Genomic DNA, 18,653 nt, shown 5'->3' on the forward strand with positions numbered 1-18,653 from the left:
AGTTAGCCAATAAGAGGCTGAAATTAATGGGCCAAGCAATGTTTAAAAGAATACAGTTTCCGTATAATTATTTTGGGTGTAAAGCTAGCCGGGTGGCGGGACACAGCCCCGCCACTCCATCTACACTTTACCAACTGAACTATATCCCCAGCCTGTTTTTTTGTTTTTGATATAGTGTCTTATATTACCCAGGCCAGCCTTAAACTATGTCGGGGAGGATGGCCAGACCTTCTGATCCTCCTGCCTTAGTCTCCTGAGTAGCTGAGATTATAGGCCAGCACTAGCTGGCCCAGCCAATCTCATTTAACAGTTGTGCAGTAATGTACTTTTTGCCTTTACTATGACTTATGTAGTCACTTAAACTCCATGTTTATTCATCAGATGAACATGAGACCTGTTCCAGTGTTTCATGATCTTAAGAGATACAGCACCGAGTGTAATCTGATTGTTTTTATTCGCGTGGGTATTTTTGTAAGACAAAAATCTGGGAAATAGAATTGTTGGCTCAAAGAGCTTGAGAACCACAGGGTGGGTGAGATTGCTCAGCAGATAGAGGCACGCGCTGCCAAGCTTGGTGCCATGCGTTCAATCCTTGGAGCCCACATGGTGGAAGGAGAGAACTCAACACAGCAAGTTATTCTCATATACATACATACACACTAAATGAACGCAATACAAAAACTTTTAAAGAGCTTAAGTATTTTAAAAGTTAACAGAAGTTATTCTCGAAGAGATTGATTTTATCTACACAACTAGCTAGGAGTTTGAGAAAATGTCTCCTAATTTTAATAAAATGTGATCTAGTTACAGAGGCGGCATGGAATTAGAGGAATCTACACTGAAAACAAGGCACGCGTGGAGGAAAGGTCTACAGAACTACAAAGACGTGAAGGGAACTGAGCGCTGCTGCCCTTCAATACGGAGAAAAATGATTGCAGTATGAGCTTCAGGTGCCAGAAGACACATTTCTTAACCGGCTTGCACTGAGAACTGATTCCTGAACCAACTCAGCATGGCCTATAGAGAAGGTGGGCATGACCAGCCCCCCTCAGTGACCCCTTCCCAGTTTAGCCCTCTTAGTCTTTCCACCAACAGCACCCCAACACATAATATATGCATGGTGTCTGACTTTTTCTACCCAAACATGGGAGGTGTGGAAAGCCACATTTACCAGCTCTCTCAGTGCCTCATCGAGAGGGGGCACAAGGTCATAATCGTCACCCATGCTTACGGAAATCGAAAGGGCATCCGTTACCTCACCAATGGCCTCAAAGTTTATTACTTGCCTCTCAGAGTCATGTACAACCAATCTACAGCCACGACTCTCTTTCACAGTCTGCCATTGCTCAGGTACATATTTGTTCGGGAGAGAGTTACCATAATCCATTCCCACAGTTCTTTTTCTGCCATGGCCCACGATGCCCTCTTCCACGCCAAGACAATGGGGCTTCAGACAGTCTTCACAGACCATTCCCTTTTTGGATTTGCTGATGTCAGCTCGGTGCTTACAAACAAGCTTCTAACTGTGTCTCTCTGTGACACAAACCACATCATTTGTGTGTCTTATACAAGTAAGGAAAACACTGTCTTACGAGCAGCACTGAATCCTGAAAGAGTGTCTGTCATTCCTAATGCTGTGGATCCTACTGACTTCACCCCAGGGCCACTTCAGAGGCATGGCAGTGGGATAACTATTGTTGTCGTGAGCAGACTTGTTTACAGAAAAGGGATCGACCTGCTCAGTGGGATTATACCTGAACTCTGTCAGAAATATCCCGAGTTAAATTTCCTAATTGGAGGAGAGGGACCAAAGAGTATAGTTTTGGAAGAAGTACGGGAAAGATACCAACTGCATGACAGGGTGCATCTTTTGGGAGCTTTAGAACACAAGGATGTCAGAAATGTCTTAATTCAAGGCCATATTTTTCTTAATACCTCCCTGACCGAAGCCTTCTGCATGGCAATCCTGGAAGCCGCCAGCTGTGGTCTACAGGTCGTCAGCACCAAGGTTGGTGGGATTCCCGAAGTCCTTCCAGAGAATCTTATTATTTTATGCGAACCTTCAGTAAGATCTTTATGTAAAGGGCTGGAAAAAGCTATTTTCCAAGTGAAGTCAGGGATGTTACCAGATGCAGAAAATATCCACAACGCAGTAAAGGCTCTCTACACCTGGCGGAATGTGGCGGAGAGAACGGAGAAGGTATACGAGAGGGCAGGGAAGGAAGCTGTGCTGCCGATGCATAAGAGGCTGAACAGGCTCGTCTCTCACTGTGGCCCATTTACAGGTCACAGCTTTGCTTTGCTGGCTGTGTTCAGCTATCTTTTCCTCATGTTCCTGAGATGGATGACTCCTGATTCGGTCATTGATGTGGCAATAGATGCCACTGGGCCGAGGGGAGCATGGGCTCATGAGTGTCCTCATGATATAAAAGGAGACGAGACTGACAAGGTATCCAAAGGCAGGTGGAAGTGAGTCTGAACTGTAAACTTTGGCAGTTCTATTAACACAGTTAAAAATAACCTTGTTCCTTTGTTTTTGGGCTTTGATGTTGACTTGACAAATCATGCTATCTCTGTAGCATTTACTGTTTCATTTGAGGAAAGTGAAACACTCACACGATTTCTGATCTTAGAAACTCCTTGCACTTCTTTAACTTTAGGGAGACTGGTTTGGCCAGTCAGGTATGAAAGTTTTAGATTACTGAAATCCCTTCAATGGAGATGTTTTAACATTACATGTAGGGAGCCTTGGGTACTGGGTTAATTCTGGCCAGTTTTTAACACTATGCCATCAATTCAACATCTACCAGACACATACAAGCTTTCTTTAGGGAGATATAAATATGTGAAATATTTTAAGTCAAGCTGTTGTTTCGTTATTGGGTCCTGAGATGATACTCTTACACATGGATCCACATTTTTTTAAACTATGTATACAATGTTAGAAAAGGCCATGAGATCTCATTGTAGATGGTTGTGAGCCACCATGTGGTTGCTGGGAACTGAACTCAGGACCTCTGGAAGAGCAGCCAATGTTCTTAACCTGAGCCATCTCTCCAGTCCAGCCAACATGTTTTAAGCATCTGCTCTGTATGAAATGAGGGACTAGGCAGTACCTGTCACTGAGGACTAGTTCATGTGGAGAGGCAACAGTTAACATGCCCTGAATGCTCTGCTACTTAGTGTGAGGACAGTGCCACCATCACAAGCCTACTCAGTGCCTCTCTAACCCTGCTGTATGCATTCTCCTAATTCTCCCAGGTGGACACTTCATATGTGTGGATGAAGAGATTCTGCTTTTTAAGTCCCAGGGGCCAGTACCACTGCTGATACTAGTGTAGGCTTAAAAAAATTACTTATTATTGTTGTATGTGTAAGACATGTATGTAGGTTAAAACAATGTTTCTATATACAGACCCTGATTCTAACTGTCAGTGTTTGTGGAAACACATCATTCCACCTAGCTACTTACAATTATTTAAAGTGAAGTGAACATTAGTGAACACTGAGGAATTTTCTAATAAGATTGCATTTTTTTGTTTTGTTTTTGTTTTTCGAGACAAGGTTTCTCTGGGTAACAGTTCTGGCTGTCCTGGAACTCACTTTGTAGACCAGGCTGGCCTCAAACTCATAGAGATCCGCCTGTCTCTACCTCCCAAGTGCTGGGATTAAAGACATGCACCACCATCACCCGGCTGTATTGCTTTTTTAAAAAATTGCAATGCTTTTGATGTTATAGTTATACACATAAACCAAGGCTGTTAAAATATGTTCATGACCAAAAATAAAGATGAGAATGACATTTTAAACAAACAAACAAAAATGTAATTGTTTAAGTTTTTATTACATTTCTTTAGCGTGTATATGTGTGGTTGGTTGCATGCTTGCTACAGACAGAGCACATGCATGGTCAAAGGACACCTTGCTGTAGTCTTCTTTGTTTCCACCATGAGGGTTCCAGGGACCGAACTCAGGACATCAGGCTTGGAAACAGGTGCCTCTAGTCACTGAGCCATCTCGACAGCCCCTAACTGTAGTTTCAGTGGGCATTTTCCTATAGATTAGTAAGACTGGAATTTTTATCATTTGGTATTTAAATTACTGTCACATCTTGTCTTCTAGTTTTTAATCAACTGACATCCTTTAATGTTTTATAGATGGACAACTTTTTTTTTTTTTTCAAGACAAGGTTTCTCTACATAGCCCTGGCTGTCCTGGAACTTGCTCTGTAGAGCAGGCTGCCTTCAAAGTCAGAGATCTGCCTGCCTCCGCCTCCTGAGTGCTGGGATTAAAGGTGTACGCCTCCAGTATCTGGCTGACTTCTTTTCTTTCTTGATGAAGTGCTATTCTGAAAATCTGGACCAAACTCTGAGAAGTAAGAGATGTTTCCCTGTATAAGTTTGGCAGATTTGAAGATCAGCATAGGAGGCCAAAGGTTCTGGCAGAATACTAACTGCTGGTGACAAACAGGTTGGACTAGGTGGCACGAGGAACCCAGTGTAAACAAACTGAGGTTAGGAGGTCTCAAGCCAGTAAGAATGGCATGTTCTTGCCTTATTCCTACCGCTTGCCGCTCACAGTGCTCTCGGCTCCAGCCTGCTCACAGCCAGCGAAGAAGCCGTGTGCTTACTTCTCTAGGCTCATGCACCAGCTCTTCTGCCCCGCCTGCTGCTTCTCCCTCCTGTCTATTTGATCCTAATCGCAAAGCAAGGCCGAACTCAGCAGTGGACCCGAACTATACACTCTTTAAATAAATGAAGGGAAAATGTAAACTATTTCTCCTTTTTATCAAACGAAAAAAAAACCCACTATTTTTGGGGAAGGGAGGGTCATTTCTAGTTTGAATCAATGTGACTGTCCCAGTAGACAATGTGTTTCAAAAATATATTCTAATCCCTCTGGTCTGTCTCCAGATAGAAAGAAGCTATACTGGATCTTAAATTCAGTTCCAAATGAGGAAAGCCATTTTTTCTGGCTATTGAGAGAGATTATTCTGAGTTTTGTTTTTCTTTTTTCATATTAAAACTAAGGATTAGATTCTTAGCAGTCTGTCCTAACAGCAGTGAGTTACGGGGGGGGGGGCACTCAGCAGAACCAAAGATACTTCACCCAAGAGTGCTTACAGAGTGCTGGGTTAAGAACAATCCTTTTTTTTTTGTTAAAATATCAGAAAACATTTATGATTCTCTTATATATGGTTTCTACAACTGCATGCAGCTGGCTCACCACACCGCCTTGGTTTCTTATGTTAAAAAGCTACTACTAGACAATTCCTTTCTCCTTTAATGAAAGAATTTGACAGTTTGGGATCACAGCTGCCATCTGCCCCTGTGGAACCACCTGTCAGCCAAGCTCTTTTTACGTGAGTGAGTGGACAGCATGGGGAAGTCCCTTAAACAAAACAAGCCATGAAAAACAACAACAAACCAAGACAGACAGATAGAAAATAAAGCAAAACAACTTCTGCCCCAAACTTAAGTTCTAATTGCGGTTAATTTTCTAAAGAATCCTTCCTCTGGGAAGACCTGGTTCTAGGTCGTGGCATCTGCTGCTATTGGCTCCTCTACTTACCAGATTGCTGCTTCAGCTGCTCTTTTTGGATTGCTGCAAACTGCTTGGCATCAGCCAGGGAGCCAAAAAGAGCAGCAAAGGGGTTACTTGAGATGTTGTTGTTATTCTCCTGGTCTGTCATTTCACTTTAAGGTATCCTCCATCCAGCCCTAGGGGGAGGGGCTATGCAAAGGACAGGAGTTAGATTCAGAAGGACAGACAACACAATCACTGTAGTATACCCCCCATTGTTTCTTTTCCCATTTCTTAAGCACTATGCCTTTGAAAATGCTTTGAAGTTAAGACATGCCAATTCCTGTTCCCAAACTCAAGACATATTTGGTAAGATGGTTACAAACCTACCAACTGGACACAGCTAAAACCCAAAAGGCTTAACAGTCAGTGATTTCAATTCTCCATTAACTGTAACCATAGACCTGAGACATACCACAAGAATTATGGATTTCCCGTAAGTTTTTAAGCCAGCAGACTAGTCTTCATTCACATGCAGAGAACAAGGTGGTCCCTGCCAAGACGGCTACAAAGCGCTGAGGCTGGGAATTCCTTAGCTACACAGGAACCTAGGGCAAACCCTTTTCTAAAAGGCAGGCTTTCCTATTACAGGGGGCAGCGACACACACTCAAGCTCACTATGTAGCTGAGGAGAACCTTGAACTCCTAATCCTGCAAACACTTAAATGCTAGGATTACAAGCATGAAACACCATGCCTGTCTTGACACTCAGATTTGGAATACTGAATCAAGGCCAGAATAGGATTAGCTGTATGTTTTTAGGTCTCTCATGTATATTAAGTAACCTAATTCTACTGACAGGTTAAGACTTGGAGCTAAAGGGATTCGGAGTAGCAGCTGCTCTTCTAGAAGACTTAGGTTCAATTCGCAGCACCCACAGGGAAGCTTACTACCATCTGTAACTCCAATCCCAGGGCATCTGATGCCCTCTTTTGGCCTCCACAATCACCAGACGTGCACATGATACACAGAGATAAGAGCAGGCAAACACACCGCACACATAAAATTAATAAAAACAAAGCTACAGAACCTTTTCCAACTAAAATCATTCTTATATGATGTTTTTCTTTTCTGTCAAAGTGGGAGAGGATCTTATTATATAGCCTAGGTTGGCCTTGAACTCATAATACCCCTGCTTCAGCCTTCAGAGTGCTGGGGTTACTAGCATTTATCATGCTTGACTAGTTTTTTTTTGGATTCTATATTAATTTTTACTGCTTATCTATTTTTTTTATATTTAAAAAACAAACTCAACTGTCAGGTATACTGTCTAACATAAAATAGATGTAACACCTTAAAGATGAAGGGACAGGATAGGGTGAAGTAAGAACATTCGATCTACTTTTAGTTAATTAGTCTGTATTTTTGAGACAGGCCTCACTATACAGCCGAAGCTTTCCTGGAACTTGATGGCTAGCTTCAAACTCATGCTCCTCCTGTCTCTGCCTCCTGAGTGCTAGAATAAAGGAGGTGTGTCACCATTACATGGTCTTTCCAAGGCTGGCCTGAATTTGTGATCCTCTTGTTTCAGCCTCCCCAGTGCTGAGATTATAGGAACAAATCATTATGCTTAGCTTACCTTCAGTTCATGGAAGTAAGGTCCCTTACAAAATCACATTAACAAAAGCTAGTACAAATTGGAAAAGTTACCCTTAATTACTGGAGGAAGAGAGCTTATATCACTTCTTGGCACTTCTGAGGTATTTCTATAAGTTGCTTCATGGCCTCTGTTAAATTTCCTGCACCAGAGTTAAAAGCTAATTAGCCACAGTGACAGCTGGCCAGTCTCACCTCCTCTTAGGATGGTCCAGGGTTTTCCTACTACTCTAAGGAAATGAACTCTTAGATGCTGCTTTCCTTTCCTTTTTTTTTGCCATGTATATTTAGTTGAGCTTAATAGAAAATATCATATTTTATGTTGGAACCAACAGTCCTTGAGAGGACTTTCTCCTATGTAGCCACTGGATAAGCTCATTGTTGGCTCACTACCACTGCTGCCCCACCAAGGTATCCTGAACTCTAAAAGACAGCAAAAAGTATAGTGAACTCTTGTTATTGTCTCTGGAATAGTACCGTCTTTTCCCTCAACACCTTTGGTTTTTCCCCTAAGTATCGATTCCACTCAAGACAGATGTACAGATGTGTTGATCTCATCCACCAGCTCCAGAAAAGGGCATAGAGGACAAAGTGACTGATCCACGAATGGGCAAAAGAGCCTATCAAGGGTTATAGGAATTAGTGAACATTGTCTTTGGACTTCTGGCTAAATCCATTGAGAAGGGAACTCTTCCTTCTTGGGTCGCTAGGCTAGTAAAACAAGCCTAGAGCTGTCACTTTTACACCATCTAAAAAATGGCTACCCCCAAATTAAGCTACCATAAAGGAAAACAGAACTTTCCAGACGTCTCAGTTACAGAAGCCAATCAATTGCATATGCCTGTTTGAAGTGTGTGTGTATGTACGTGTATGTACATGTGTGTGGCATATATGAACACAGGTATAGAGGCAATGGAAGATGCTAGGGTCTCTGCTTTATCAGTCTCCTTATTCACTAGAGACAGGATCTTTTACTGAACCTGGGGCTGAGATGACGGCCAGCGAGCACCACCAGTTCCGCCCCCTGCTCCCCATAGTGCTAGCGTTACAGGGGTATGTGGACACATCTAGCTCTCTAAATCGAGGATTTAAACTCAGGTCCTCATGCTTGAATATCAATAGTTCTTACCCACTAAGTCATCCCCAGGCTTTTGCTGCTGTTAACTGAAGCAGGGTCTCACTGTGTCGCTCAGGCTGGCCTTGAACTTAGACAGATTCTTCTGTCCAAGTGCTAAGATTAGAGGCACAGATCACCATGTCTGGCTTGAGCAAATTTTTTAAAAAATATAATTGAAAAGTCGGGTGTGGTGACACATGCCTTTAATCCTGGCATTTGGAAGGCAGAGGCAGGCAGATCTCTGAGGTCAGCCTGGTCTATAAAGAGAGTTCCTGAGCCAGACCGTGGTGGCATACACCTTTAATCCCAGCACTCCGCCTTTAATCCCAGCACTCCGGAGGCAGAGGCAAGTGAATCTCTGTGAGTTCAAGGCCAGTCTGGTCTACAAGAGCTAGTTCCAGGACAGGCTCCAAAGCTACAGAGAAACCTTGCCTAGAAAAAAAAAGAAAGAAAAGAAAAAAAAGGCCCCCCAACACACAAATCTGAAGGGTCCAGATCATTAGACACGAGACAACAACCTGCATCACACGTAAAAAGGAAGCTGAAAGCCAAGAACACCCGTTCTCTAGACTATCAAGAGAGGGAATTTAGTTCCACAAATGCAGTAGTTCCTTAATCCTGTACTCTTCCATTACACAAAGAAGCTAACCTTTTATTACATTCTATCCCTGTTTATATTGGGATTTAAAAACTTCTACATTGCATTCCTACGCAACCGTGTTTTGAATAGACGTTCATACTGGATTTGAAGTCTACTTATCTGCAGAAGTACATTATCCTTGAAAACCACAAAGTCTAAGCAAATATTCACTAGATGGCCCAATCTTCAATTACTCCCGAGCCCTGCATAATCACAGTACTACTTGAAATCTGTATCAAGGTACAGACTTTTCTATTTGTCTTGAGATGCAGCAGTAGGTTAAGTTACCAGGCCAGACACTGTGGCTCTTTAGCACACAAGCATGAGTAGAACAGAGAATGCAAATAAGCCTGCTGTCACCTTGGATGTTGTCCTAGTTAGTTTTAATTGTACTTGGTATAGCCTAGAGACATCTCAGAAGAAAGCCTTGATCGGGAGCATGCCCAGATCAGAAAGGCATGTGGACATTTCTTTGTGGGGACTGTCTTGATTGTTAATTGATACAGGAGCACTCAGCCCCATGTGAATGGCACCATTTCTTAGGCAGATGGTCCTAGATGTATAAGAAAGCTAGTTAAGCCAGGCGGTGGTGGTACATGTCTTTAATCCCAGCATTCCAGAGGCAGAGGCAGGCAGATCTCTGTGAGTTCGAGGCCAGCCTGGTCTACAGAGCTAGTTTCAGGACTGACTCCATTGCTACTGGGAAACCCTGTCTGGAAATAAAGAAGCAAAACAAAACAAAACAAAACAAGCAAATCAGCTAAGCAGCAGCTAGCAAACAGCATTTCCCCATTATTTCTGCCTCAAGGCCTTACTTGAATTCTTGCCTAACTTCCCCCAATGACAAACTGTGACTAGAAGTGTGCAAATTATCCTTTTCTTCCTTTCGGTTGCTTTCGGTCCAAGTGTATTATACCACCAACAGAAAGACCAGAACAAATGCTAACAACAACAACAACAACAACAGGGTTTTGCCTACCTTACTAAACTCATCTTTTTCATATTTGCTTAAAATTGGTACAGAGACTTCTTTCTCTAGAAACAAGGCTATAGGGAGAAGGAGGGCTGATCACCTGATTGAGAACCTCAGTGGAGATTCAATTTAGATTTAGTCACTGAGCTTCCACACGTAATTAAAAGTACCTAGAAAGAAAGAACTGTCTCATAAGATGGAGCCTGGGTATTCTGCTTGCTTTCACACTCACTTTGCCTATTTTATTTTATTTTTTTTTATTTTTATTTGTTTTTTGAGACAGGGTTTCTCTGCGGCTTTGGAGCCTGTCCTGGAACTAGCTCTTGTAGACCAGGCTGGTCTCGAACTCACAGAGATCCGCCTGCCTCTGCCTCCCGAGTGCTGGGATTAAAGGCGTGCGCCACCACCGCCCGGCTACTTTGCCTATTTTAAATTTCTGTTTGAGTGTAGTGGTGTACACCTGTAATCCTTGACGTAGGAAGTGGACGCAAGAGGATCTTGACAGTGAGACCTTGAATCAGAAATAAATAAGGGATTGAAGAGATGGTTCATTTAGGAGAGCTTCTTGCTCTATCAGACGATCAGGGCCTGGACCCCAGTACCCATAACAGGACAGTGCACAGATGCCTGCAACTCCAACTCTGTCTAACAACGCCTTCTGCTCTCTGTAGGTATCCACACACTCTTACAGATACACAGCCATACACAAAAATAAAAATTTAAAAAAAGTCTTTCCAAGAAAGAAAGAAAAGCCTGGAGAAATGGCTTTAGCAGCTAAGAGCACTTGAGTTCCCAGCACCCATGCTGGGCAGCTCTTTTTTTTTTTTTTTTTTTTTTTTTTGGTTTTTCGAGACAGGGTTTCTCTGTGGCTTTAGAGCCTGTCCTGGAACTAGCTCTTGTAGACCAGGCTGGTCTCGAACTCACAGAGATCCGCCTGCCTCTGCCTCCCGAGTGCTGGGATTAAAGGCATGCGCCACCATCGCCCGGCTGAGCAGCTCTTAAGTTCCTGTACCTCCAGCTCTTGGGGATCCAATGCCTTCTACTTCTGGGGGCACCTGCACACATATGGCATACACATACACAGAAGCACACATGTACACATAAGTAAAAGTTAAATATCCTTTAGAAAAGAAACAGTAGCAGTAATAAAAATACCTTTTGTTTTCAACAGCCATATAGAAACACACCATCCATTGTTGGGTTTTGGGATGGTACAACCACCAGTCTTTCCAAGCCTTTGGTTTTGATTCATTTTTAATAAGTTTTCCTTGATAACAAATTTCACTCTGTATACCTACTGCAGAAGTCTATATCTGTAAGAAATGTCTATCATTGGTTCCATAAAATTCTTCCATCCTTTCCTGATTTAAACTTTTACTTAGGTAGAGTACTGCTAATCCTTTAAGGCCACTATTGGCTCCTGTGAGCAAACAGTTTTTACAGTGGAACTACCTGCAACACTGAAAAACGGAGACTGTTGAAACCAAGCTCTATGCGTAGGGTTGGGCGAGGTGGGGTATAGGTCAGAGCTAAAGCATTTAGTATGTACCAGCGCTTGTGTTCCAATCACAGCAACCCCTTTCCCATGCCCAAATTAAGCTGTATTAAATCATACTCCACAAAGTCTCTATTTTGGAATTAAAAATGTTTTCAGAGTAACATGTTCTACCTGAAAATACCTTCAGTGCTACACATGGTATCACAACAAAAATCCTTGTAACACATTTATCTGCAAGCTAGAAGGACCTCATCAACAGAAACACATACACTTCCCAATCAAAAACAAAACAAAACAGAAAAACAAAAACTCCACCAACCCTAGCATCCTGTCTTGGGTCCCATTTTTTAGTCTTTTTTCTGGAATCAAAAGAGTGAGTGAGAAAAAACCCATTCCTGCTTTTGAAGACAAAAACGCATCCTAAAGGGAACACCACTAAATACAACGCTTATGGGCTGTGGTCACATAATCTGAGAAATGATTTCTCAATCCAAGAAACACTCGAGCAGAATTCCAGAAGTTACAGCGATTAACCCATCACTCGCCTTAAACGTCAACATCTTGCTACATACATCCAACTGGTTTAACTACTCTGACTCGAGTTTCATTTCTTCCCGTTAGCATCTGGTTTTCTGTCGTCTACTCCATATATTTATCTCGGGGTTTGACAAGAGATTCGTGGGGAGGAGGGAGACCCGGAGACCCACCCACCCTGCGCAGGTCCTAGATAAAAGAAGCCAAAAGACAGTCACAGCCAAGACTCAGGCCTTTTCTAGCGGGGGTTTGGTAAAGAAGAAAAACACGTGCAGAAACACCTGACGCTGGAGCACCGTAAGGGTTTCCAGATCAGACAGGGTCGAAGTTCAAGAAGAGGAACCCAGGTCAGGCAAGCACTGAAGAACAGCAAGTGTGCAGAAGCCTGGACAGGCAGCTGCTTAGCTGAAAACCCCGGTCACAGTCCTCCTCCCCTGAAGATACCTCTGTCTTACCAGAGCCTGAAAGGGCAGCAACGACGACACCTCACAGCCACAGCGACCAAAAGGTTCCTACTTCCGACTCAGCAAGGCAACCGGAGCTGACATCATCGCTGAGCGCCACGCCTGTCTACCCCGCGCCGGAAGTAGGGCGTTGTCGGTTCTCGCTTTCTAATGGCAGGCAAAACACCGGCAAGGCGCACGCGCACGCTAGCTGATAGCAGGCGGGGGGGGGGGGGGGGGGGGAGTGGCCTTGGGATTGGGCTAGGCGGCGGGGCGGGGCGGGACTGGCGATGGTGCGTGGTTTGGAGTCTAGCGGGAAGTTAAGTTGTACCACGGAAACCCATTTCTTTTTTTCTTTTTTTTTCTTTTTTTTTTTTTTTTTTTGGTTTTTCGAGACAGGGTTTCTCTGTAGCTTTAGAGCCTGTCCTGGAACTAGCTCTTGTAGACCAGGCTGGTCTCGAACTCACAGAGATTCGCCTGCCTCTGCCTCCCGAGTGCTGGGATTAAAGGCGTGCGCCACCGCCGCCCGGCTGGAAACCCATTTCTTGAGGGCAGATACAATATTGTTATCTCCGGCATGCTCACAGACTGGCTTTCTGCTTTTTTATGCTCCCATCTGTCCTATGGCGTTTTGGAGCCGTTCCACTTACTCTTCGTAGCTTAAAAGAAGTAATAATGCCAACATAGACAATGTCTAAGAAGTTTTGAGCAGGTGTTAGGTGCTAAACAGTGTGCTATTTTGGGTTGAACTTAGTTTTATATATACATACGGTATACACCCCACTAGTCTGTTTTGAGGTACACAAAAGTATTGAAAGTAGCAAGAACTAAAAGCACTGTTCACAAAATGAGAAAATGAGAATTTTTTTTGCATGTCATCATCAAGGATTAATATTAGGAATATATACATTATGTGTGTGTGTGTGTGTGTGTGTATGGCTATATAAAGAACTACAGCTCACTGATGTGGTAGTCCATACCTGAAATCCAAGCCCTTTGGAGGGAGGTTAGACAGGAAGATGAATTCAGACCAGCATGGGCTATATCAGTGGTTCTCAACCTTCCTAATACTTTGACCCTTTAAGACAGTTCTTCATGTTGTGGTGACCCCCTTCCCCCACTATAAAATTATTTTTGCTGCTACTTCATAATTGTAATTTTGCTACTGTTATGAATTGTAATATAAATCTCATATGTGGTACGCCACCCCCTCCATGAAAGAGTCCTTTGGCCCCTAAAAAGGTCTCGGTCCACAGGTTGAGAGCTTATGGGCTACATAGATTCCAGTCTTTCCTGGGTGATGTAGCAAAAATCTTTCTCAAGAAGTGTGTGTGGTGGGGGATAGGAAGAAGAGGTGCAGAGAGAAAGACTGGAACTCTTATCTTTTTTGTTGTGTTGTTTTTTGCTTCTTGGTTCCCCGCTCCCCCCGCCAGACAAGGTTTCTGTGTGTAACAGCCCTAGCTGTTCTGGAACTAGCTCTTGTAGACCAGGCTGGCCTTGAACTCACAGAGACCCACCTGCCTCTGCCTCCCAAGTGCTGGGATTAAAGGCGGTGCACCACCGCCACCTGGGTGAAACCCTTATCTTTTGATAATGGGAATTTAAAATAGTACATCCTCTTTAGAATCCAGTTTGGTGATTTCTGAAGACGTTAAACATAGCATTATTATATGAATCACATGATCCAGTAACCTAAATTTTCTGATGTCCCTTATGAACTGAAAGCAGGTTTAGATAGGTACTTGTCCCCAAGAGTACAGCAGTATTTATAGTAATCAAAAAGTAGAAACAACCCCTAATGCCCATTAACAAGTAAATATTAAAGTAGCTTAAATAAGCCTAACAGGCTTATGGTGTTAAAAATGAATAGTGCTCTGATACGTGCAAAAACCGAATAGACTTTGGAGACACGCTACATAAAGGAGGGCAGACACAAGGGGACACAACATGTGTTGCTAAGGGTCAGGGATGGTGGGGAATGGGTTCGGAGACTCTGTTCACGGTGATGAGGAAGTTCTGGAAGTGAATGGTGGTGACAGTTGCATGACTGTTGGAAAACATTTAATGCTACGGAATGGCACACTTAAAACGTGAGTGTAGTTTTCATTACTGGGATTAGTACTTGAGGAAACAATGCCAATAGGCAAAGGTTTCTTTTGGCTCCCAGTTTCAGACATTTCCGTCTAAGGTCAGCCAAGTCCAAAGCAAAATATCACTTTTTTTTTTTTTTTTTGGTTTTTCGAGACAGGGTTTCTCTGTGGCTTTGGAGCCTGTCCTGGAACTAGCTCTGTAGACCAGGCTGGTCTCGAACTCACAGAGATCCGCCTGCCTCTGCTTCCCGAGTGCTGGGATTAAAGGCGTGCGCCACCATTGCCCGGCCCAAAGCAAAATATCATGATAGTAAGAGCTCATGGCCAAGACTGCTTACCCATGGCAGCCAAGAAGCAGAGAATACTTCTAACCATGGGTTTCTCCTTCCCTGCTTTGTTACATTTGAGCTCCTGGGCTATTGGATGGTCTATCCAGGGTAAGTGATACATCAAGAAGGGTACTTTAATAATCATCAGGATCGCTAAAATGGTAAATTTAGTCAGGCATGTGCAATATGCCTATAATCCTAGCATTTCGGAGATTGAATCAGGAGGATTCTGACTGAGTTAAAGACTAGCCTGGGTCACATAGCCAGACCTTACCCCTAAAACACAAACATGAACCAAAACAAAATACAAAAGTCTATAAAACACCAAATTCTGTACCATGCATATTTTATCACATACATAAAAGCACTGTGCAATATTTGAGTAACTACTGCTGTTCTATCTCCTAAAGACATCTTATAGGGAAACATTTGGGTGTGTGGTATATGTGTGCATTTGTGATACGTGCATGTGAGCACAGGTGTGTAAATGTGTGGAGGTCAAAGACAACCCTTGAAATTTGAAATTTAGTTTTAAAAATTTTGCCGGGTGGTGGTGGTGAACACTTTTAATCCCAGCACTCAAGAGGCAGAGACAGGCAGATCTCTGTGAGTTCGAGGCCAGCCTGATGTACAAGAGCTAGTTCCAGGACACCTAGGGCTGTTATGTAGAGAAACCCTGTCTTGAAAAACCAAAACCAAAAAAGAAAAAAATAATAATGTTTCAGGGCAGGGGAGATGACTCAGCAGTTAAATGCACTTGTTGCACAAGGCAAGTACCTAGAGTTCAGTCCTTGGAACCCATGTAAAGGTAGGAGGAGAGATCTAGCCACAAAGCTGTCTTCTGACTGCCACATGTGTGCCATGTCACACACATGCACACATTTACTTCATGCATACATGCAATTGCAAAGTTGGTGTTAGAAACTGGGCATAGTGGTGCACACCTTTAATTCCAGTAGTCAGGAGGCAGAGGCAGAGGCAGAGGCAGATGGATCTCTGAGTTCAAGGCCTGTGTGGTTTACAGAACGAGTTTCAGAACAGCTAGAGCTACACAGAGAAACCCTCTCTTGAAAAACCTTAAAAAAATTGGTGTTAGAGGTTATGAATTATGAACTGGAGGCTAGCTGAACATCACAGGAAAATTCAAGGCCAGTCTGAGTTGTACAACAATGTGCTGTCTCAACAAAAATTTCAATGGGGGGCTGGAGAGACGGTTCAGACAGAGGTTGTGAGCACTGACTGCTCTTCCAGAGGGCCTGAGTTCAATTCCTAGTATCTACATGGTGACTCACAATCTGTAATGAGATCTGGTGCCCTCTTCTGGTCTGCAGGCATACATGCAGGCAGAACACTGTATAAATAATAAATAAATAAATCTTTAAAAAATTTTAATGATTAGAAATTTTAAATAAAAATCTTGATGAATGTGGTGACACATGCCATTAATATCAATACTTGAGAGGCAGAGACAGGTAGATCTCTGTGAGTTCAAGGCCATTCTGGTCTATAAATTGAGTTCCAGGTTAGTCAAGGTCACACAGTGAGACCCTATCTCAAATTATATATATATATGTAATACATACATATATATATATATTTACAAATACAAAAGACAAATGAAATCTTTTATAGGTATTTGAAAATTACATAAAACATAAGGAAAATTTTAAAACATTTACAAATATCACAAAAGATATTTGTAAGATAAGATAATATAAAATAAGATAGTTTTCCCAGGTATGTATAGGGCTGATACAAGTCAATAAGGAAAAAGACTCTAAAAATGTGTGAGCCTTGTATTCAATGTCAAAGGAAAACAAATAGCTGATTCTTAGTTTTAATAAGGAAAATGAAAATTGAAGTTATACTGAACGGGGCATGGTGGAGAATGCTGTAATTCCAGAGCTTGGGACGTGGAGGTATTCAGGGTCATCCTCTGCTATACAGTGAGTTTGAGGCCAACCTAGGCTAACAAACAGAAAACACATGCTATACTGATATCCTGTTGTAATATTTTGTTTGCCTGAGGATGTGAGTATGGAGTGATCCACTAGTTAGCCATAGAAGCCAGGCAGTGGTGGCACACACCTTTAATCTCAGCACTCAGGAGGCAGAAGCAGAGGGATCTCTGCGAGTTCAAGGCCAACCTGGATTCCACTAGATTGACCCAGTCTCAAAGAGAAACAGAGCCAGGCAGTGGTGGCTCACTCCTTTAATCCCAGTACTTGAGAGTCACGCGTTTTTAATCCCAACACTAGGGAGGTGGAGACAGGAAACGATATGGCTGGCAGAGAGAGGAATATAAGGTGGAAGGAGATAGGAGCTCAGGACATCAAGTCTGAGGACTTGTAGAGACAGAATCACCCATTTGGTCTGAGAATTTCATAGAGGTAAGAACTAATGGCTAGCTGCCCTGCTTCTCTGATCTTTCAGCTTTCACCCTAATATCTGATTCTGGGTTTTTATTATTAAGGCTAAATTTGTGCTTCATCACCCCCTAAAAATTATATTGGCTATTGTGGAATATTAATGTTATATTTAATGTGTTATATTTATTTATGCTGTGGAATATTTGTTTAATGATGCAAAGATGTGCTGCATTCTTTTATGTTGCATTTGTTTAATTTTGTAAATCTGTGTTTCTTTGCCTGTCTGAAACACCTGATTGGTCTAATAAAGAGCGGGATGACCAAGAGCTAGTCAGGAGAGGGATTGGTGGGACTGCCAGGCAGAGAGAAAATAGGAGAAGTCTAGGCTCAAGTGAAGAGCGAGAAGCAAGAAAAGGAGGAGAGGAGGATGACAGGAGCCACCAGCCACCCAGCCATCCAGCCACCCAGCCAGCCACAGAGTAAGAAGGACAAAAAGACATACAGAATAGAGAAAGGTAAAAAGCCGAGAGGCAAAGCATAGAAAAAGAGAAACAGGATAATTTAAGTTAGAAAATCTGGCTAGAAACAAGCTAAGCTGAGGTCAGGCATTCATAAGTAAGAATAAGTCTCCATGTATTTATCTGAAAGCTGGGTGGTGGGCCCCCAAAGAGTAAAAACAAGACCCAAAGATATTACAATTGGTACAGCTCAAACCTCAGCAATACATTGGTAACACACATGCATAGGAATAGCAGGCACTTGCTATAGCTGGTAGTGTATAACTACTATGATGTAACTGTTACTATTGACATAGCTACTATGATGTAACTGTTACTATTGACATAGCTACTATAATGTAACTTTTACTATTGACATAGCTACTATGATGTAACTGTTACTATTGATATAGCTACTATGATGTAACTGTTACTATTGACATAGCTACTATGATGTAACTACTACTATTGACATAGCTACTATGATGTAACTGTTACTATTGACATAGCTACTATTATGTAACTGTTACTATTGACATAGCTACTATGATGTAACTGTTACTATTGACATAGCTACTATGATGTAACTACTACTATTGACATAGCTACTATGATGTAACTGTTACTATTGACATAGCTACTATGATGTAACTACTACTATTGACATAGCTACTATAATGTAACTGTTACTATTGACACAGCTACTATGATGTAACTACTACTATTGACATAGCTACTATGATGTAACTGTTACTATTGACACAGCTACTATGATGTAACTGTTACTATTGACATAGCTACTATGATGTAACTACTACTATTGACATAGCTACTATGATGTAACTGTTACTATTAACATAGCTACTATGATGTAACTACTACTATTGACATAGCTACTATAATGTAACTGTTACTATTGACACAGCTACTATGATGTAACTACTACTATTGACATAGCTACTATGATGTAACTGTTACTATTGA

General features: G+C 42.3%; 2 protein-coding genes across 3 annotated transcripts in view; one reads left to right on the forward strand and one right to left on the reverse strand.

Moving 5' to 3' along the window:
- The window catches only part of LOC119810784 (phosphatidylinositol N-acetylglucosaminyltransferase subunit A-like), a 37,180-nt gene extending 33,594 nt beyond the window's left edge, over positions 1-3,586 (forward strand). Inside the window, exon 2 of one of the 2 annotated variants that reach the window (XM_038324435.1) lies at positions 805-3,586. In XM_038324435.1, the coding sequence (XP_038180363.1) occupies positions 1,013-2,473 (1,461 nt within the window). In that variant the 5' untranslated portion in view covers positions 805-1,012 and the 3' untranslated portion in view covers positions 2,474-3,586. The remainder of the gene's footprint in view (positions 1-804) is intronic. The other variant, XM_038324436.1, reaches the window with a different exon arrangement.
- The window catches only part of Ube4a (ubiquitination factor E4A), a 43,626-nt gene extending 31,110 nt beyond the window's left edge, over positions 1-12,516 (reverse strand). The window contains exons 1-2 of the mRNA XM_038324434.1: positions 12,397-12,516; positions 5,572-5,733 (exon numbers count right to left, since the gene is read on the reverse strand). Of these exons, the coding sequence (XP_038180362.1) occupies positions 5,572-5,692 (121 nt within the window). The 5' untranslated portion in view covers positions 5,693-5,733; positions 12,397-12,516. The remainder of the gene's footprint in view (positions 1-5,571; positions 5,734-12,396) is intronic.
- Between the last annotated feature and the right edge of the window lie 6,137 nt (positions 12,517-18,653).

This window comes from Arvicola amphibius, chromosome 3 (assembly GCF_903992535.2).
Source record: "Arvicola amphibius chromosome 3, mArvAmp1.2, whole genome shotgun sequence".
NCBI lineage: Eukaryota > Metazoa > Chordata > Mammalia > Rodentia > Cricetidae > Arvicola > Arvicola amphibius.